The 22,290-nt window shown below is 35.9% G+C and overlaps 1 protein-coding gene across 7 annotated transcripts; it reads right to left on the reverse strand.

Moving 5' to 3' along the window:
* Positions 1–1,722: 1,722 nt before the first annotated feature.
* Positions 1,723–21,645, reverse strand: LOC114455633 (muscleblind-like protein 2a). Of its 7 annotated transcripts, none has more exons than XM_028436986.1 (10): positions 21,401–21,645; positions 16,008–16,678; positions 11,706–11,870; positions 11,364–11,606; positions 11,017–11,274; positions 10,649–10,678; positions 8,264–8,317; positions 7,779–7,935; positions 6,266–6,301; positions 1,723–4,186 (listed from the first exon to the last, which is right to left on the reverse strand). In XM_028436986.1, the coding sequence occupies exons 2-10, from the start codon at positions 16,179–16,181 to the stop codon at positions 4,059–4,061; spliced, it is 1,245 nt and encodes a 414-aa protein (XP_028292787.1). In that variant the 5' UTR covers positions 16,182–16,678; positions 21,401–21,645; the 3' UTR covers positions 1,723–4,058. The 7 variants fall into 7 exon arrangements, with proteins under 7 accessions (XP_028292787.1, XP_028292788.1, XP_028292791.1 ...); XM_028436988.1 differs by lacking the exon at positions 10,649–10,678 and adding an exon at positions 5,528–5,622 and having other exon boundaries at positions 4,040–4,186; XM_028436987.1 differs by lacking the exon at positions 10,649–10,678.
* Between the last annotated feature and the right edge of the window lie 645 nt (positions 21,646–22,290).

The following is a 22,290-nucleotide window of genomic DNA, read 5'->3' on the forward strand; positions in this document are numbered from 1 at the left end:
GAAAGAAACTTTTCTTTTGACAGGCACATGTTGCACATAAAAAAATATGGATTTATGTTTAAAAAAAACTTTATATATATATGCAAGCTATTTTTTTAAATACTAAGTTTGGTTGGTCGAATTCTAAAAAAAAAAGTTGGCAAAGTGTGTATCCCAGGGTGAGACCAGTTGAAAACCCCTGATCTATATTATACAAAACCTGGACGCTAGTGTGGGGTGTCAAACATTCAGTTCAAGGGCCAAATATGGACCAGTTTGATCTCAAGTGGGCCACAAATTAGAACAATTTTACCACCATGGTGCCCTAGTTTTCAATATCAGTTCAATTCACTTCAAAAATTCTTGATTTTGTACAATTTAGAGGAATTTTGTGGATTTATCTGAGAAATTGCAAGACTTGCATAAAAAACGAGTTAATTCCACAATTTGCAATTAAAACTGACTGCATTCATGTGATACAAAGTAATAATGCAAGCCCCTAAAAATAATGTGGAGTTTTATTAAATTAGAGAATTTGGATTACAACTGGATTTACACAAATTTTGCTCTAAAGGGGCCTTAAGTTTGACACGTGGTCTAGATTTACATGAGTCTGATAGGACAAGTTGTAACTGGGTCATTATTATTCACTATTAACTACTCTTTCCCCCCCCCCCCTTTATTAAATAATGTATTTTCATGTTCACATGTTTCGTGTCACATGTCAATAAAACAATACAAATGGTGACAAAAAGATTTGCAATATTCCAGCTAAGGTGACTATCTTCTTTGGAAAATAAAAAAATTACATAAATCTTTTATCAAAGCATTAAAAACCACAAAGTATGATTTGTACGATTGAGGCCAATGACCCAATCACTAAGAATCAATGTTTATTTTTGTTCAACAATGTCAAAATGTCCTTGATATAATTTTTTAAAATGCAAAATAAAGACAAACAGTCTAACTATTGTATTTACACAACATTTATTCATTGCGATGTCAGATTTAACACACTTTAGAATTTAACAGGAGCAAAAGAGCCACATGAAATGTAGAGTTATTGAGTCACAAATCCACCAATGTTCTTAAGAAATACAGGTGACCCTTTATTACGTCTCAAATTCTTTATTAGAAGCTTCGATCTTCTCATTTCATTTAGATTTTAATCACAAATTGTATAATTGTGCTATGTCAGCCACAGCAGGTAAGTTTGACCTATCATACTTCTATATCGCTTATTAGACAACAATGATTGACTTTTTTTCTTTTTGAACAAATACAAGCTGAGTAGGGCAAAGATAAGGCAAAGTTCACATAAAGCATGTCTTCTCAGTCAGAGAAAGTGCTCAAGAGAAATGTTTCTCTTTGTCAGTCACAGCCAACATTCTTTACTTGCCCAGGTTATTTTATGACTGCGTGATCATGAACTCCAACTACATCCATGTTCAACATTCAAGATTATAGCCCCAAAGATGCACAAACATTCAGGAATATGCCTTTGATGTGCGGCCAAAATATATAGTGGGAAAAACTGAATTTGACAGTGTTTGACTGTGGTTATTACTGGTACTGTATGCTGGGCTAAAATCAATACACGTGGGCCAGGGTAAGGTGGCAAAATATTTCCCACGCTGAAATAAAAAACTCAAATTTTAATATAAATTATCAGGAACCTTGTGACAGAACTGGATTATGCAGTCGAAAGCAGGTACCAAAAGATGCCAACTGTGAAAAAACAACAAACTGAAAAACATTTTTATTAATCAACTATAACAAATGGTCCAAACAATTTGTGCATTTTTTTTTTTTTTTTTTTTTTTAAAATCAATATCTTATTAAATATCCACTTTCAAAAAAAAAAAAAAAAAAGAATGAATTAACCCAAGACGACTTTAAGTAATAAATCACACAAAATGTTTCACCACAGCATGCTGAAAGCCGGATAAACTATCCCTCAGAGAAATATATCAAAAAGAACAAAAATGCAGTTTTACTTACAGCACATCCAGATTGTTTCAGCAAATGGTTTAATGAGGAGCTATTGCTGCACCATTATGGAAACCACGTTTTGGAGGATATGTAGCTTGTATATTGCACTTTTGTCAGCAAAATGTAACTCTGTGGCCTTGCTCATGCAAGTGCTCTTTTTTTTTCCTTTACGGGTTGACAAGGCAGCGAAACGGGTGAAATGCTTTTAGCTTCTTTTTCTTTTCTTTCTTTCTTCTTTTGATCCCTGCACACGAGATCCTTCGAGGACCCCCTCGGCTGAGCAAAAGTCAGTTTAATAAATTACATTCATGTCAAAATATTAGCATACACATTTGAAAAGTGTTCTTAGCTAATGCTAAAACAGTAAGATGTGGGAATATACTCATTATCTATAAACTGTGTGTAAAACATCTTACGAGGAAAGCACATAGTGAAGATAGAGAATAAATGTTATAACTCATTAAAATTCAATGAAAACAATAAAAAAACAAAAACATATCTTTGCACAGGCTGTTCACAAAATAGGAAAGTAAAATATAATAAACACTTTTTTCCCCAACGCCAGATTTTATCAACCACACTTGTTTTTTTCCTCTTTAAGACACAACAAACACTTTGTCTGCCATAAGTTTCAAACAAAGATGAAAAATTGCATAATTGCGGCATTAATCGTATACAATATCATTCACCGAACTATTTACCTCTTTCTACTTTACAATAAAAGTGTTTTACCTTAGAGTACACAAAATTATGTACTAAACAAACTAAAATTATATCATACACATATACATTTAGGAATCAGTATAAATTAATCTCAGGACTAAATCTGCTGAGGCATGTGCGAAAGACTAAAGCACTGACGTCGCTAATGCAAAACACGTACATTTATTTCTCATGTCTGTGATCGAAGTTTTAGAGTTCAAATTAAGTGAGTCTCACAGTGAGCTTTTTTAAACATGCTTTGATGTTATTGCATGCACCGCTCTTTAGGCACTTGATGCATTTAAATCATACAGCACTCACAAGTGATTTTAACAATAAAGACTGCTCACAATAACACTAATAACGCTTAGCTTAGCTTAGCACGGTCACCAGGGTATGAGTTGGAATAGAAGCGAGAGTTGTTTCATAAACTTGATGGCTGTAGGCGCTCAAATTAAAAGTGCGGTTTGCAGTGTAAGATTGGTTGCATTCAAGTGAACAAGTGAAATCTACTCTGAGATTTCATTGATGAGTCTGCTTGCACTGTCCTCAGAACATTAAAAGGGGGGAGTCATTTAGCATCTAGCACTAGCATCAAACACACGTATTCTAACATAGAGCCTGTATATGCAATGCAAAGGCACAACAGCAGATGGAGCACTGATTCAGTTCTGTGGGATAACAGGTGTGGAGATGCACTACCATCCAAAGGGCTTTAAAGGGTCGTTAATCAACCGGCGATTAAAACACATTAATATCACATCTAACGTCAAAGTAAAATAAGTGCTTTGCACCAGTTTTTTTTTTTTTTTTCAATATATTCTGGCATTAAAAAAAATCATTACTGAGCCAAAATAAATGCTTTACCTGGTTTAAAAAGAAAAAAAAAAAACATTCAAGATGAAATGTGACCATCATTCAATTAAAATACATCTATACTGTAACAATCTCCAAAACAGAGCTTCTTCCTACCTGACATCAGAATGCAAATGGTTTAATTTTTAACAGATTATTTCTCTTAAAATCAATTTAATATAAATGGTTTGTCTGAAATTTTCCTTTTGTTTGGCATACTTTTTTTAATTTAAAGGAAAATACAACTGTGTATGACTATGGTTTTAGTTCTTATGTGTTTTTGTTTTGAAATTTGTTTTACAAATGTTCAATATCGTGATTGAGATTCTAATGAATGTACATTTCTACTTTGTGAATTAGTCAACCAATACAACACACTAATCATTGAATATGGACGTCAACACAGGAGCAAAGGTGAATATACACAGCAGTCTCGTGGGTCACAAAGTACAGAATCATTCTGACAATCCAATTGTAAAATGTAGCTGATCTTTAGAGGGGGATTCCAGCTGTGTGGGCAGTGATTTTACTCAGCATGCAGTCTGTGGTATATTGTGTGTGGTGGTGTTGACAGAGTATTTACAGATTGGTTGTTGGGAACCTTTAACAGCAGCGATGCAGTAATGACTTCTGGTTCTGCTGGTTACTTGAGGATGATCTGTTTCAAAGCAAAACACAGTCACTGAGGCATCACAAAGGGCAGATATGCTTTTGGCTGTAATGGAATGATATGCATTAAAACAAGAAAGATTCCACTCACAATATTATTACAATATGTCTTAAAATGTTGATGAAAACAAAATCAAAACACCCGCAGATTTTATAGCGCAGTATTACAACTTTATGTAGAATTAAACAGGATGTAATAAGTACATTCCTTTCTGAACAACCTGTAACATAAAATAATTAAAAGTGAACATGTAAAGAAAGGAAGTTTATTTTAAAAGACTAGATTTTAAACCTAATTATGTTCAAACAGGCAACATACAAGTTTAATTTTAGAGTGAGATGTTCTAACATGAAATTCACACACTAATAATAAACAACAGGTGTAACTACTTAACTAACTACAGTCTTTCAAAATACAGTAAAACCACACCTATTCACACAGGCATTTACCAGTAAATCATCTCCTCCACTTTTATTTGAGTTTATTTTCGAAAAGTGCTAAACAAAAACAACAAATTAATTATTTGTTGTTTTTTTTTAAGTGAATTATTTGTTAATTATTAATTAACTATACTGTAATCACTGTCACCATGATAATAAAGGTCCATTTTAGCTTGTAATGACCTGTTAAAGGCCAGAAGGTACAGTTTTACATCTAAAGGGGACAAACCATGACTTTCATCCCTCAATGCAAATATCTTTAAAAAAAAAAAAAAAAAAAAAAAGTCTTATTTTTAAACTGTTTCCACTGTTTTACTTTGAATGAGCAACAGAACAGTTTAATCTGAAATGGTTAATATTGTGTAAATCATTCCATTAGTGACACACAAAACAAATAAAACTGTAAATGAGAGTAAACTATTGACTTGATAACCAGATGGAAGATGTATATTTTCAAGGATTAAGTGATCTTCCTATCACTAATACCAATCTTATTGTAAAAAATCGGATTCTTCTTGCATAAGCGCACAACACACATTATGTAACTTTCATAACGTGTAGGCTTGGATCCTGAGTGACAAGAAAAAAACAGACATTGAACAAAGCAAAGAACAAGCAATTAAAAATATATATAAAACGTTAACTTTTAAGTCATTAAAACATCTACAACTTAAAAATAAAAAAAGAAGAAATCTTGCTCGTTGTCATAAAGAAAGGAGATGCGATGCAGTCTAGTCGTTCTAGTAAAGATCTACTCGTACACAAAGCTGCAAGATGGCAATGCAAGCAGGGCACCTCTAAGCTGACAGAGCCTCTCCTCTGATTCAGAGATGAAGCACTTACTCAGAGCTCAAGGTTTTATGACGGAAAGCTTTAAAAAGGAGCAAACCTGATTGGTTGGTGCTGTTGCTGCGTAGGGGACACTTGTGGCGGGAGTAGTTGCTGCAGAGACAGTAGCAGGCGTAGCACTGTACATCATGGGGACTTTTTCAGGAAGGGAACCATGAAAGCAATGAAAAGGGAGGTGGAGCGTTATGGTAACCATAGCAATGTTTCTCTCTCTTGCCAAGCAAAAACACAATGAAATTAGCAGCAAGCCATCATTGGGTTAGACCAGCAGATGGCATGTAATCACACAGCGAAGCGAGACAGCAGGGGAGAACATAGAGGAGCTGCTGATTAAAATTAGAATTAGGAAATTTGTTCATTATTTGACATCCCACAAGTGATCAAAGAAGACCAGAAAATGTTTCTGTAACATTTTAACATATTTTATCTCACAACAACACGTGAGTATAAAACTAACCCTGGGGATGCTGACCGACCAAATTTCCTAATTTTCCTTCATGAAGCATGATAATTCTGTCTCCAAGTGCTGAGAAACTTAAACTGTGCTTCAAATCAAATGTTACAAGCAACTATATTAACAGAAAACTGGGGTCTAAACAGTACAATAAAAAGCCACAAAGCAAGCAATGCCTTTAAAATGAAAGTTATTTAAAAGTTTTATCCTTTTTCTTTTTTCTCTGCAGAGTTTGATCATATTTTCTTATGATCTTATTCACGTGTGTTCACCATTAAATAAAGTACATTTATGTCATAGATAACCAAAAAGGTGTGAACCTACCGACACTGTTAGCAGGGGCCATGCACAAGACAGAACCTGTGGGATTATGAAACGCACAGAGCAAAGGTGTCTTAAGGTGACGAGCACATATCAGTTTACATGCTGTGATCCAAGATTAAACACACACAACAGAGGCACAACATCTTCAAAATGTGTTTTTTGGAAAGCAGAGAAGTCAAACGGAGAAACTTAAGACAACCACAACAAACTCACTAAGAAAAATAAAATGCATGCTGAACATAAAATTGTGGAAAGAATTTCCATTTAAACCAAATGCTTTGATTAATGGCTGAACTACACACTATACAGAGTAGATACAATGACTTCAAAATTACATTAAATCACCTCACCAGCTTGTTCCTGAATTACATTAATTATTTGTGCTAAATTCAGGTTATCTATCCATCCAATTCTATACCCTGCACATAGGGTCATCTATACCTGCTTATCCTGTACAGGGTTGCAGGTATGGTGTACATTTTAAGACAAAATGAAATGTCCTCAAGCTTCAAAATAAAAGTCATCAAACAAATAAAATGGCCTTTCACGGCGTAAAACAACATGACGTATTGTGAAGAAACCGTAAATACACAACGTTATCAATATGTGCTGCTTCAGATACGAGAGTACGTTGAAAGCCGTTATTTTCTATTTTTATTTAAAGGTTAAGATATATCAACGTTTCATTTAACTATGTATTTGTTCATCAAACAACACGTTTATATATCGTAACTGGGAAATTACGCCTTATCAACTTGCTTCGTCATGTGTGCTTCCTTCAAAATAAAATGGTATTGTCGTGTTTAATGGCCTGAGGCCGTTAAGTCTGACTACTTTTATTTTGAAGCCTGAGGCCATTTCATTTGATGGTGTTTGCTTTCATCTGATGGAGGTTTTGCTAAGTCATGAGTCCGTTTGGTCTGATGCTGGAGCCTATCGCAGCAGACATTGGTTTTCTGAATGCACATAAGAAGAAAAACACTTTGAACTTGGGTTATAGTTTCATGACACTGACCAAGGATGTCATTCCTGCAGTGGTTTTCCACTGAAACTGAAAAAATGGGATTTGTGCGATTAGACAATCATAGGAAATATGTAGCACAGTGTAGTGGTTAAAACTTCTGTCGTAAGGCAAGAAGTACAAACTAATGGGTTCAATTGCTAGCGAGGATTTATGTTGGACCTTTCTGTGTGGAATTTGCATGTTCTCTCCATTTACATGAGTATTCACCCATGTAAATCTTCCTGTCGCTATGTGTTGCTAAACCTCAGGCATTGACCTTTCGCTTGTACAGGAATAAGCAGGTAACAGAAGATGATATAGACATAAGGCTTCTTTAACACAGGGTCAGTGTTAGTAATTCAGCTACTTTTTCTTTCTGTCTTTTTTTGCTTTGCTTGAAATCTAGAAAATACTGTAGATGCCAAGATGAATGCATGTTTCTGAGAGAAAGAGATGGTGCAAGAAAATCTTATTTGTGTAGAAGTGCTAGCTGACATGTTTGTGGCTCACCTGTGGGGTAAAAGGCAGCAGTTTGCTGCTGCAGCTGAGCGTTGGCCAGAGCTTGTTGGTAGTGCAGCAGACTGGGACTGAGGAGCGAGCTGGCCCAGTTGCTTTTTTCTAGTGCTGGTCTTTTTGGTAAGGGCTGGAGCAAACTGTGAGGAAAGGCCTGTAAAAAAAAAAAAGAGAGACAAAAGGTACAATAAAATATTGCAAATATATCAGATTGTATAATACAACATACTTATTGTTAGTTCTAGTTCTGAATTAGAAAAATTATCACATAAAGATAAAATGAAAATACAGGAGTAGGTAGAAGTTTTCAATAAAATGTAACACATTTTTGTTATTTTAAACACTTTAAAGATTCACATGGTGACTCGTAATGTACACAAAAGAAATATATGAAATTTGGACAAGCTTTTAACCACAAGGACAAAAAAATTAGTTACTACATCACAAATATTAGCTACATGCAAAGCAAAATGTGAAAATACCAGGTCTACAGTCGCCTCGAGGGGTCGCTTCATTGCTTTGGCAGTCGACTGAGTCTTTTAAAAGCAGGCAGCGAGCACATGATGGCAGGTGGCCAATGGGATTCAAGCGTATTAACATACAGGTAACAGCAAGCAGAGGTGCACCATGGGGGACAGCATTGTGGATAGGTGAGAAGGGGAAAACAACACAAAATAATCTGAATGTAGTTTACCACGTAAAACACAATATACATGCATAGTCAGAAAAACAGCTGGCTAAAGCAAAGGCTAACCAGAAATGTATTTGTATTCATAGCTCATCATGAAAAGTTTTGACTAACTTTGGCAACAGAAGTTCACTATGACTACATTTACAGATATTAAACGTTTTACACAAAGTTTCAATACAAATCTACAGTACACAGAATTGTACATATACATTTTTGAACAGTGGTAAGTGAGGTACGCTACTCTATTGTTAAATGACAGATGGCTTAGTTTTAATGAGAGCAAACTCACAAACTAACACCTGAAATATCCATGCATCCCACGTCATACAGCACAGAACATGGAGCACCCATTTACACTTTAACATTCATCAAAGAATAAATGTTTCCTAAACCTGTAGTAAAGGAAAAACTTAAAGGGCACCTGTAGTGAAAATGTATATAATTTAGGATTGGTATCTTTTATGGTTTTATAGTTTTAGGATCGTTATCTTTTATGTTGTTTTTAAAGTTTTAGGATTGTTGGCTTTTATGTTGTTTTCATAGTTTTGGGATCGGTATCTTTTGTTGTTTTTATATTTTTAGGATCATTATCTTTTATGTTGTTTTTATATTTTTAGGATCGTTCTTTTATGTTGTTTTCATAGTTTTAGGTTTATCTTTTAGGATTACTATTATTATTATTAATATTATTATGTTTCCTCTGCACTAGGGGCTGTGACGGGCCGTGGCTGCAGTGGTGCTGCTCAGTGATGGTAAAAACCTTTTGTTATTTTGCTGTGTGGCCCTGTGGCCGTGGTCTGTATCTTGCCCCTGGTGCAAACGGCTCCCTGTGATGTCTCCTTACCAAGATCCTTTGTACCCAGCCATGTGCTAATGTTGTCCTTATTTTAACCTGTGTGTCTGTGTGCGGTGGACGGGGTTTGTACAGGGGTGGATGTAAGGTTTTAATGATGTAAAGCATTTTGAATTATATTGTATATATGAAAATTGGTCTATAAATAAAATTTGATTGATTGATAACAAAAATGTGTTTCATTTATTACCAGTAAACAAAATATGTGCACCTTTAAAAAAAAAAAAAGTAAAAAATAAAAAAAACCCCACATTAAAAGGACTTTTTAGAATGAATTTATACCTTGGGGCATAAACTACCTGGAGTCGCCATTTTGGTCAGGATATGACACACGTTTGTTGATTGCCATAGTCTGTCGCTTTAAAGAAATGGTGCATTGTGGGAGGTAAAGATGTAACAAGTCTCTTTACATTGTGGGAAGTGTAGTTTTTCTGTTCGCTCTGGGCGTTAAGCAGCAGTGCGTAACCTTTCCTTCTGCGATAAAGTGCAGCATCCAGGTTGTATATTAGGAGAGGATTAAATATCTCCTTTCTCAGCAACTACTTGATGGATAGAGCTGTGTAGTTAGGTGTTGGAAGTGCAAAAATATAGCTACCAACTGCAATGAAAGCTGCGAGAAAGGATATCTGTTCATGGACGAGATGATGCATGACCACCTCCGAGGACACCGGCCCCTGCAGAACCCTCTCATAGCAGCTTGGCTTGAAGCGCTCCTCGCTAACCACAGAATTTTGTCCAAATGAAAACATTTTAAGTGTGTATCCCGTACCGATATTATGGAGCAGACGTCTGGCTAACTCTGACTTAGTGTCGTTGTATGGCTTAGAGATAAAAAAGAAATGTTTCTGGAGGGTTTTTCTCTTGTTGCAATCATTGGCTTTACACTCCGCCATTTTTCAGAAACTGTAGACCAATGGAACACAGTTGCCTAGCAACAGCTAACAGGGAAAGTGCGTCATATCTTGACCAAAATGGCGACTTCCCATAGGTTATGTCCCAAGGTATAAAATCATTCTAAAAAGTCCTTTTAATGTGTTTTTTTTTTTTTTTTTAAAGGTGCACCCGTTTTGTTTATTGGTAATACATTAAACACATTTTTTGTTATATACATTTCCACTACACGTACCCTTTAAGTAAGCATGATGGATAGTTTTTATTTAGACCCTTTTGAATGACTTTTCAGCAAAATTATAAATAGGAAAAATGCTCTCGTTCTAAGTAATGGCATCACAAGACTAGGGAAGAAAAAAGACTTGGTAATAAAATTGCTGTTGATTGGATCAGTGAAGAATAGCATTAAGAATAGACACAGGGCTTACACACCTGAATGTAGGTCCGAGGAATGCTCGACATCTTTGATAAAAACAAATAAACAGAAAATTGCATTTATTCTACAGGAAGGTCATATAATTTGAGTTCCATAAATAAAAATAAAAATATGAGTCCAAGGTTTTAGATCAGGTTGTATTTGAATGAAATATTTGTGAGAAATAGATCAGAGAAGTTCAGTAGTTTCTGTTTTCTGTACAAAGCGCATTGTTTATAGGATTATGAACATCAGTGGAAGTCTGGATGCTAAATGCGTGATTGCTGGTTGTGCTCCATGTGCTGTGATGTTATGATGGACACAATGACACAACTCAAATTGTTTGCATGAAAAATGTGGTAAATAAAACTAAAGTGTGTCTTACCATGGCTGCAGCTGTGGCTTGCGCTGCTACGCCTGTCTGAGTAACTTGCTGTTGTTGACTGGATTTGATTTTGGCCTGCAAGTGTGCAGGCGGGTGAAAATACTTGCACTTCTCTCGGGAACATCGGCTTTTCATGTAATCCATGCAAACAGTGACTGTGTTATCAGTGGTGTCAATCATTGGGCTGTCACTGGGGTGAGCAAAGCGACAATCTGTCTCTCCTCTTGCACAGTTTCCTCGCTGAAACTCACGACACACCTGAAGAAAAAATAAATGTGTGAAAACATGAGCGTATTTAAACAAATTCAGGGATGTTTATAAAGTTATACTTTGTCGATAATGTATACCTCTAATTTGTCTACACGCAGGAGTTTCTGTGAGGAAGATGAGGAACAAGAAGAGGATGAAGAAGAGGAGGAGGTGGAGGAGGAGCACTGGGCTGCAACGGCTGAGCTTCCAGGAACTAGAACTGGCGTGCTGGAAAAGATGTCTGATGGAACGAGGCTCATTCCATGGCTTAAGGGTGTCACGTATGAACCATAACCAAGACCCGTACTAGTGCCAAGTCCCTGTGTGATAGGGAATGTTGGCTATGAAAAGAACACAGAAAAAAAAAACAAGTGAGCAAACTCCATCAAATGACAAACACGAGGAGCTCCTGAATGACCACGAGAAGCTCACAAGCTCACCATAGGCTGCAGGCCGTGTCCCGGGATTATCAGCTGCATCTGATGGGCGAGAACAGCTGCTGCAGTCTTCTGATGGATTAAATTGTTGCGCCCATTTATCTCCAGCTGGGTTTTTAAGTGTGAAGGAGGATGAAGGTACTTGCAGTTTTCTCTTGAACAACGACCCTGAATTAATATACAAAACAAAACAGAAAACACACACACACAAAAGGAAACCCTTAGTCTTTCTGAAGGAAGTTGTTGTTCTTTCTCATAAACTTCAACATCTACTATTCAAAACATGATGATGGAAAATAAAATACCAAGCTTTTGGTAACATTATTCTCCAGAACAAGAAAATGTACCAGTTACCCCTAAAAGAAGCAACACATTGGTCCTCTTTTATCAACCATTTGGTCGTACGACAGTGATTTATGAAACATTCATATCTGACCAATCCCAGTGTACAAATGATTGAGTGTCGATAAATTGCAGCAACTGAATTAATCTTCATTATCATGTTAAAACCCCCCGTTTCAGAGGCCCCGCCCACTGAGGTCAAACAAGAAAAGCAACTTTTCAAAGATGAAAAACTGAGGTGAAGCAAAACAAAGATTTGCTTATTGAACATGTGAAAACTGGAATTAAAGAAGCACATTTGAACCCTCTGTGGAAAAGGATCAGTTCCTAAGGTGACGTCTGCCCCCGTGTGCGCTGCAAGAAACTTCACAGCCGAGATCCTGGAGACACACACGATATGATGGATATTTATATCAACCTCAGTCCGCACGTTTTAGGCAACAAATATCACAGAAGAAAAAATTGATGACCGAAATGCTTAAAAAAAAACCTAAAAATGACTAAATATTGTTCCTTGTCTGTTTATTATGTCTTCAGCCAGCCATTTCACCAATAATTCATCATATTACTGATTACTGTAATGCATTTGTAAGAGTTTAAGGAACTATGTAAATCTAAAAGCGTAAATGAGGTCCAGCACATCACTGGGGGCTGTACGGAGGAAATAGGACCTCATTCTCCAAGACAGAACATAACAGCGTGTCCAGTGTGCGTACTGGGTGAACCTATGCGCTCCTGCTCGGTAGCAGAGTTTACCAGCTGGGTTATACAGTATTCTGTGAAAGGAAACCCAAAAAAGTGGTATCAGTAATAATGTGGGCTTTTTTTTAAATTAATTTCATTGTGTTTAATTCTTTCATTAATAATCAGTTTTAATCTGTTCTGAAAGTGAGTCTGATTATGCTTCAATGACAGCTGAGGTTTGTTTAATACTTTATTTTCAGTCAGATTTGGCCCCTGCACCACAAATCCACACACTCAGATTTGCGTACACAAGGTCAGACCTGACGTGAGATCCGATCGTAGCGTACGCTCATGTCAGAATTGATAAATACCAAAACTTGCGTGAACATGGCCATACGCCCGTCATACGCACAGATCTGAATGTACGAACGGTTGATAAATGAGGGCCATTATCACCACACAACCAATGTGGATTTTTTTTTTCTGCCTGCACTTTACTTCCACTTAGAGTCATTAAAGTCATTCACATGTCAGAACACAAGAACAAATTAAGCCATGAAACCCATTTCCTTAGTCTTTACAGCAGTTAAAAGGGGCCTCAATCGATCAGACATAAGACTCTTGCTGAAGTTTTCTAGAAAAATGTGGAAAACATTAAATCTTACTGCCTTATTATACACACATTGTCTTAAAGACTTCCTTCACCGTGTCTCTAGTGCCGAGAACAAAGTCAGAAATGTGCATTCTTATTCCATAAAGTAATCATAAAAGTTGTCTTATATTGGATCCAAGTTACCATAAAAGTTGGCGTGAAAAGATAAACATCCACACACAGCAGCACCTGACCTGAAATTACACTGTAGCAATGGAACATAAAATACAAATAGCAATGAATCGCTCTGGAACTGATGGAGAACTGGATTGCATTAAGAAACCTAACTGGGACGGATCAGTAACTACAGAAGTTAACATACTCTCTCTATACATTATGTATGATTTATTTATAAATTTTTATTATAACTAAATGTAATAATGGCATTGTTTAGATTAGATAAACTTTATTAATCTCCGATGGGGAAACTCATTTGCCACCAAATTGCACGGTTCACACACAGTCCACAACATGACATTAACAGTTCATACAAATGCCATTGAGAATAGTTTACATTTTCCCCAAAAGGAGTTTGTGCCACTGTAGTAGAAGTCATGAAATATTCTCACACTATAGGGAGTGTACATTCTTCAGCATAATAATGGAGTAATTAGAAACCTGAATGTTGAAATACTTGCTTCGATCTGTTCATAGCAACAGGTTTAAATTTAGCAAAAGACATGAAAAGTGTCATCGTCTGGGCTTTTGTGGGTGTATTTTGGTTTTTCATTTCATGTACTCAATTGGAGCAGTGGGTTGGGTTAGAGGAATGTAGGTTGGTCTTTACTTAGAGCTCTGCTGAGACTCTTTTACTATTTGGGATTTGCTCTGAATTCTGTTTAAAGCTACTGGACATTCATTCTAAGTCCCTACTGCAGGCCTCATAGATCAAAAAATCGTAGATCATTCGCTTGAAAAAAAATTGCTGCTCGAAAGTTTGTTTTCAAATCAGATGTTGACAATTTCCTGCATTGAATTGTGGGATGTGGTGTCTCAAACGGACGCAGGGAAGTGTTTTTACTTCATTCTTAGCGTGAATTCTTGTTTTTCTTCGCCCAACAAGAAGGTCAGTGGTTCACTTGACACCATTTTCACTCTCGTTTGTTCCCAGTATTCCCCGTGATATCGGAATCAAGTGAAAACAATTCCATGCATCAGTCTCCATGACTCCAATGCACAAAACTTTTCCAACAATGTTAATAAACACAAACAGTGGATTTTACAACTTTTTTTCAAGCCAATGAACTATGTTTTATTAATCTATGAGGCTTACGCTGCCCTCCACAAAGGTGTGTCTCATTCCTTGATTGCCTCCCACAGTTTTTGGGTGGGTCCTCAATCTCCTTCCACCTCACCTACACTGCACCCTGGTAATAAGATCAGTGACGAGCAAAGACATGATACATATTTTGAGTCTTAGGTAAGACGTCAAGGTGAAGACACATAATTAGATAACTCCCTCAGATTTGGGCCAAAATATGAGGATAATAAATACTTATACACAAACTTGGAGCACTAAAGGTTTCTTAAGCAATAACCAATAAAATCTAAGTGCAGAAATAGAAATAGAAATGTAGCAAATTGAACATTTCAGCTTTTTGTTTTTAAATGTGGTGTCTTCGCTAATAATACTAAGTTGCATGCAGATACTGCATACTAGACTAGAACAATCAATGCTGTGTGGTCACAAGCATGGATGAGCAATGTTGCCTGAGAGCAAAAAAAACCAACCAGTTAACACTCCTCACATGATCCATCAACAAGCTAATTCTAACTTATAACCTGAAATGGGCTCTTGTAGAGAATGTAGACTCGACCCGACTCCATTCCAACTTTCTCTGACTTCCGGAACAAACCTTGTGGAAGATGTTTGGTTTTTGAAAATATTGTGGGAACTATCTGCTGTAGCATTGTTTTTAATTCTTACAATACCTACATGATTACAAATTATAACAATTTATCACTGTAAACCAATCAAGAAATCAAATGCAATCAATAACTACAACATAAAAAAACCTGAAAAATGAAGCTTGTTATAGAAAATGTATTAAGGTGGCTACTTTGTGCTAATACTTTCAGGCCCTTGACCACTACAGCAGTGAATAGCTATGTATAGACTTACAGTGAGGAGATAAAACCATGGCTCAACATGAGAGTAATCCGGGCCGTAAAGCTGTATTGTGGTGTGATAGTGAATGTGTGAGAGTGGATTAAGACAGCTCTGGCCTCTTATAGGGCAACTGAGCTCGGAGGAGAATAAAAAGGATTTAATCCAACAAACTGACAGATGCTTTTCTTTTTTTTTTTATCCCCTATATTGCATTGTGCAAGAAAACCAATTTATCTGCTGATGACGTGATTTTATTCTATTGAGTAAAATATCATTAAATGTATTTCTTTGTGTGTTCGTGTTTTGCTTAATTTATAAAATGTTTAAACTGGCTCGCCTGTTTTTAACAACCACAAACAACAACAAAATAAAAATTACAAATGATGCTTTCTTTGTTCCAAAAAGACACATTTAATCATTCTATTAAACTAATAATTGACACATAATTTTTTGGAGGTTCAGGCATCACAAACAAAGACAGCAGCTTAGGATATTCAGTGAACAGTCAATGTCTTACCTTCAGAGAGTCAAAGCAGGCAATCACCCTTCCATTCTCAACTTGGCAGCTTTTGGGTGGATGAGCAAATTTGCATTCCTCATCACTACGAGAACAGTTTCCTCTCTGAAACTGTCGGCAGACCTCCAGAGTGAGCCATTTGGTGTCTCTTATTGAAGAAATATTTAAAGCCATGTCCAAAGGTTTGAACCATACACTAATATGAAGAATAAAATTTATGTAAAGACTCCTACACCTTAATATATATATATAAATAAATATGTGTGATATATTTTTATAGGAATAAAATGTCTTAAACTAGCTAAGGTCCTTTTCTCTCTTAAGAAAATTGTTATGATTCTTTCAAGTGAGGCTAGAAAATAAGGCTTTCTATGATATCTCAAATAAAATGTAAGCGTTGTATTATCATTGACTTACTGTATATTCCACAAACAATATTGTATAAAACATTCAAAGCAGGAAAATAATTACATTAGCTTCTCTCTTTATCAATACATTCTCTTGAGTCATTGCTCGCCATTTTGAAATGCAAAATGGGTTTTTTTGTTGTGCAAATTATTAGGAGAGGCCTTGTCAGCTGAGGTATATTGATGAAATAGCATTGGCTGGTTACGCAGATGGCGCGATATCAGGTAGGGGGAATCTTCTCAAAGGCACTTTCTGTTAAAAATCTGCAAGAAAAATAAAACAAAAAAAAATTACTCAACATGTTTCACTGCTTTTTGGCCACTTGCACATGCTGTATGAATGCAAAGATGATAATCTAGAATTCAATTATTAATGTGACTAATCAAGTCCTGTGAAATCTATCACGTCGAGCTATGGCTAAAGCTAAACCAAAGGTTATGTAGAGTGTATGAAATTACTATCGTTATCGGGCCAAAATCAGACGATTTAAAGTCTGTCTGCTTTTGCTCTACTTGCTGGACATTAGGTCACTTGTTTCACAGCGACAAATATTATGAAAATGCTAATATTGACCCTAAACATGTAGGTGAGGGTTTAGGTTGTGACATTTAGCTCTTTTGATTTTAGGAGGTGCATCATATCATATTGCGTCCTTTTCATATTCGGCGCAACATTTGATCAGTTTCACTTTTTAACCACTCGCTAATGGGGAAAAAAATTGTATGTAAATGTGTGATATTGTCCCAAAAACACATGTGAGGGAGAATATATTCTGCGTCATATTGCAAATTCTGCTTGATTTAAAAAAATTATAATAAAGGAAACAATTATAACATTATCGCCATTTACATTTCAGGAAGTGATTTCTATAATCTCTATTGGTTTTCTGCTTACAGAAAATTGGAGGCCTTACATAGGGTGAAACAAAAAAAAATATTTTTATCCATAAGGCATAGCTTTCTATAAGGCTGGATAAAAAAACAAAAAAAAAAAAAAAAAAATATATATATATATATATATATATCCAATACTATTTCTCAATCATAAAAAGCTGCAATTTGGAAAATAGTCAAAATAGGGCTTGGGCGATATGGACCAAAACTCATATCTCAATATTTCTTTCTCATAATGGTGATATGCAATAAAAATCTTGATAATTTTTATTCAAATTAAGTCTGACCAGAAAGACAATTCTGGGTTAAATTAGCTGATGCAAAATGCCACACGGGCACATTTTTATTAAAAACCAGCTGCACAATATGTGACACCCACTTTGGGCTTTTTCTCCTCTAAGGGACAGCACGTGTAAGTGAGTTCTGTAGTGTAGAGAAAGTAGCAACTCCTAAAACAAGTATTTTGTAACAAAATAAAGTATATCAATAAAAGCGATATTGTAATTTTATATATCGCCAAAATAGAAAACTCGCTAGACCTTGAATATTGAAATATCACCCAGCTCTAAGTCAAAATACATTATTTTTAAGAATCCTGAAGGAAAAGTCATCCAACATGTTTTGTGTTATATTTTATACAAAACAAAGAAACAATCACTGCAAACAAGTCCTAATCCCCCAGCCCACCCTGACAGTAAAAGACACAACTTTGACGTAGCATTTTGCATTTACATTCTCCAAATACATTGTAACTTACTTCACACAATTCTACTATGAATAATCCAATTTAATGACATACAAAATCAAAGCCAAAAACATGGTGCAAGCCAAAAACAACAAAGTAAGACCAGTGCAGTAAACCCGCAGCCACACAGGAAGTTGCTGAGCAAACAGAAACGAAGGTTTGCTCATGTGCCAACTAAATCTGCGCAGCTCCAAAGTTTTTGTACCGACATTAAGTACATTGTGACACAATGCAATTCAAAAGACACAGAGTCAGTCTACCATTCTTGCTTTCTTATAAAAGCCTGTGGGATCCAACAGCAGCATAGTGCAGCACATTCCTTCAGCCGCAAGTCAGGAAACAGAGTAGGAGAACCTACCTCCCTCTTCGTGTAGCACTAAAACACCCTCCTGTCTAAGGCCTGAGATCTAGGCCCAATACACAGCATTTGGATAGCTTCCATGTACAGATCATGACAAAGCAATAACTAGTTCATACCGTCCTTCCTGTCTCATGGATCTTGTAGCAAATATCTTCTCACCACCGCAGTAAAGCCGCCTGTTTCTCTGCCTACCTCTGACTAAAACATTTCCGGCCACCCCCTTTCTGTCTGGGAGCTGGCCTCCAAAAGACCCTCCCAGTCAGAAATGGACCAATAGGAGCTGAGCTGCTGGTATACAGAGGGAAAAGCTTCCTGCAGATGCTTTATCTCAGGCTAGAATCAGATTACATGCAAAAGATGGAATTCCACATTCGATTTGGACCTTGAGAATTACTGCAAGTACAGACAACAGGTTTATAATGCCAAGCACGACAACAGAAGATTGTAGCATTATGTCATGTTACAGACTGCTATGTTGCATCAATACATATATATATATTTTTTTATTTTTTTTTTTCATGTAAAGTGACAGTGCAAGAAGCTTTTAAATGTGCAAATAATAGCTTTAAATGTTTATCAATGTAGCTAACATTTGTTAGTGAGAGTAAAATAAACATAAACTGTTATCCTGTTTGCTTTTGCTCTAAGATGATTCTTTGCTTTGCGTTTGCATGCCCTTCCATAACGTACAGTTTTCGGTTTCCATACAGTAAAAAAAAATGCAAGTAAGTAATATTAGCTGAGAGGAACAGTCAGATCACAGTAATACATGCGCACATCTTTCTGTCAGATTAAAATAATTCAGTTGATCATTCAGTGGATCAAGGTGAACCAATTTTACTCCAAAGCTAAAAGCTAAATGTTTTAGTTTAAAAAAAAAGTGATGTTATCCACAGGTTAAGGTAACCATTTGGGTATTTGCATACTACTTTTTAAAAATCTTTTAATCAATATAGTACTGTCTGCATGAAGGATAAGCAAGTAAAGAAGAGTGATGGATGGATGGGAGAACACAGTGAAGATTAAAACTAAAAACAAACATCAAAACTCACCCTTTTAAACAAGCTTTTAATTTATGAGTGTTATGTACTTTCTAGGCCTGTCCCGATCCAATATTGATATCGGTCCGATATCAGCCAGAAAACGAATATTGGATTTTATGGAACTGCATCTAAAATCTCCAATATAAGAGCTACAATAAGTTTTTGTTGTTTTTGTCCCTGCCCTCAGTTGTTCCCACATATACTGACAGTAAAAAATAACTGAAGTGAACTTGAATTGTTGACTATTGTTCTCTGTTTCAGTAACATCACCTGATCAAACATTTTCTAACATTCCACAATACAAAATAAGTAATAAAAGTATGTAGGATTCGTGCTGATATCGCATTGGGTTGATATCGGCCAATACTCAAGGCTGCAATATCAGTATCGTATTGGAAGTGAAAAAGTTGTATTGCGACATCCCTAGTATGTTCCATATTTTCCTTTGTTGTCGTTAGTTTCCTTTTTGACTTGTGTGTGTAATTGTTTTAACTGTATCTTTAAGTTTTTAAAAAGCGCTTATAAATAAAATGAATTGTCATTGTTGTTATTATTAGAGGACACGTAAGAATAACACTTATTACGCACACAAAAAACTTAGATAACGTTATTCCAAATAAAATTGCTTATTTATTTTCACCTTTAGGTATTTATTGTGGATCAACATTGTTGAGGTATACAAGATATACAGTACCTTATAGTACAGTATCACTTGCCACAAGGTATTGTTAAGTAACATCTATGTAAAAGGAAGATGCATCTTTAGTTTGGTTGCTTCTTTACTGCAATGCTGATGTTCAAAATAAGTATAAGCCTTAGCACTGGGCGAGATATCAAAATTCAAGATAAATTGCGTTTTCTATTTTGGTGATATACAAAACTACAATATTGCCTATATCAATATATAGATATATTATAGCTTATTTTGTTTTAAAATACTTGTTTTAGGAGTCGCTGCTTTCTCTACTTCTCAGAACAGCATTAAAAAGCACAGTTAGATTCATTTCTGAGTGCATCCTAACCCAGACCTTCCTCGAAACAAGCCACACTCCAGAACTCACTCACACATGCTCTCCTTTATAGGAGAAAAAGGCAAAAGTATCACATTTTCTGCAAATGGTTGTTAATAAATGATCCAGTGTGGCATTTTTCATCAGCAAATTTAACCCGGAAATTGTCTTTCTGGTCAGACTTCATTTGAATTAAGTTGATTGAGATTTATATCGTATATCGCAATTTTGGGGAAAAATATCGAGATATGAGTTTTGGTTCATATCACCCTGCCCTAATAAGCATTATAATGTAAGATACCGACCAACTAAAAAAAGCTTACTTTGTATTATAAGATGTTACTCATAATTATCGATTAACAGTGTGCTTTCCTTTAATGTACGAATGACCTAATGCAGAAAATTTACATTATGAGAAGACACACTGGATATATAGTGTACTTAGTGTCTATTGATACGGAAACGTATCAATAGACCCCAGAAATCAGCCTCGGATCCTTCCTTTCGCTAACCTGGGTTCGAATCCCACTATTGTCATATATATTTTTTAATTTTAACATGTTTAAGACGGCAAATTCCAGCTTTAAAAATATATATAAAACATTTTTTAAAAAAAACATTTTAGGGTATCCTAGGTTAGGGATAGGGTTAAAAATACATATACGGCCTATATATTGTACACATTTTACAACACGTTTTAAAAACATTATTTTATCTATTTAAATAACAGGGCCTCATTAACACACTGACAGGATGATAACAAATGAACGTTAAGTCACCATTAAACATTAATATCTTCGGCTGCTAAAGCAAGCTCAGTATCATCCCTTGGTTTAGCGGGCTCAGAACAGCACTGTCATGGCACATTAGCACACGTTTATTAGCTTATGTTAGCCTCGCCGCTAGCTGCGGACACGGGTAGCTAAAGCTTACCTCATCGTCACGAACGAGCCGCTATCTGAAGGATACGACACTCCCGCACCAGCCAGGGCAGATGACACGGCGGCTTAACTCACATTAAACAGCATGTCAACACTTTCCGACGTGTAATACGGATTCAGTTACGACGAAAGCTCGTATTCGGCGTCGCCTGTGACTTCTGCCCTGCTTCACTTTGTTGCACTGCACAGATTTAAGCAACAAGCTTTTGACAGCTTACAGTACGACCGTCCGTGTGAGGCGATAGAGGGGTTTGGAAGGATGTACGGACGACTAAACACGATGGATGCGTTATTATTCGGTGTTTTTAATCACAGATTAATAGATTGCATTTAATAAATAAACTAAAAACACACATTTATGTGTTAAAATCCCAAAATCTATCCAAATAAGTGCATTTAATGAGTTACTTTCCCTGCCCCCCCCCTCTAGTCCAAGAGTGGTACAATCCACATGAATACCAGTAGGCTAAAAGGGCAAAAGGGTTTGCTTGTTACCAAGGGAACAGCAATTAAACCATGTGATCTCAGTGCGTTGTTTGTCCTAACGTTCATATCGATATAATAGTATTATATAAGTCTAACTATAGTTTGTAAATTAAATAAATGTAACAGGGTCAAACAGAAAATCAGCAATATATGTTCAAGGTCTGAAAGTGTTTTTTTTCTTCTTCTAAAGCGCTTTAATAACTAACGCATATACTTAATGTTATGGTGAGTTGCCAAAAATAATCTCGTGTATTAACAATAATATGACGAAAAAAAATACAATGACTAAATTACTTAACTATATCAACAGACAAAAAGATTAATAGATTAGATTGCTCAAGGTCAAACAAGATGAATGATAATCCAGATCAAACCAGACAGAGAGGAAATATAGAT

The sequence above is a fragment of the Gouania willdenowi genome, chromosome 21 (assembly GCF_900634775.1).
Source record: "Gouania willdenowi chromosome 21, fGouWil2.1, whole genome shotgun sequence".
NCBI classification, from domain to species: domain Eukaryota; kingdom Metazoa; phylum Chordata; class Actinopteri; order Blenniiformes; family Gobiesocidae; genus Gouania; species Gouania willdenowi.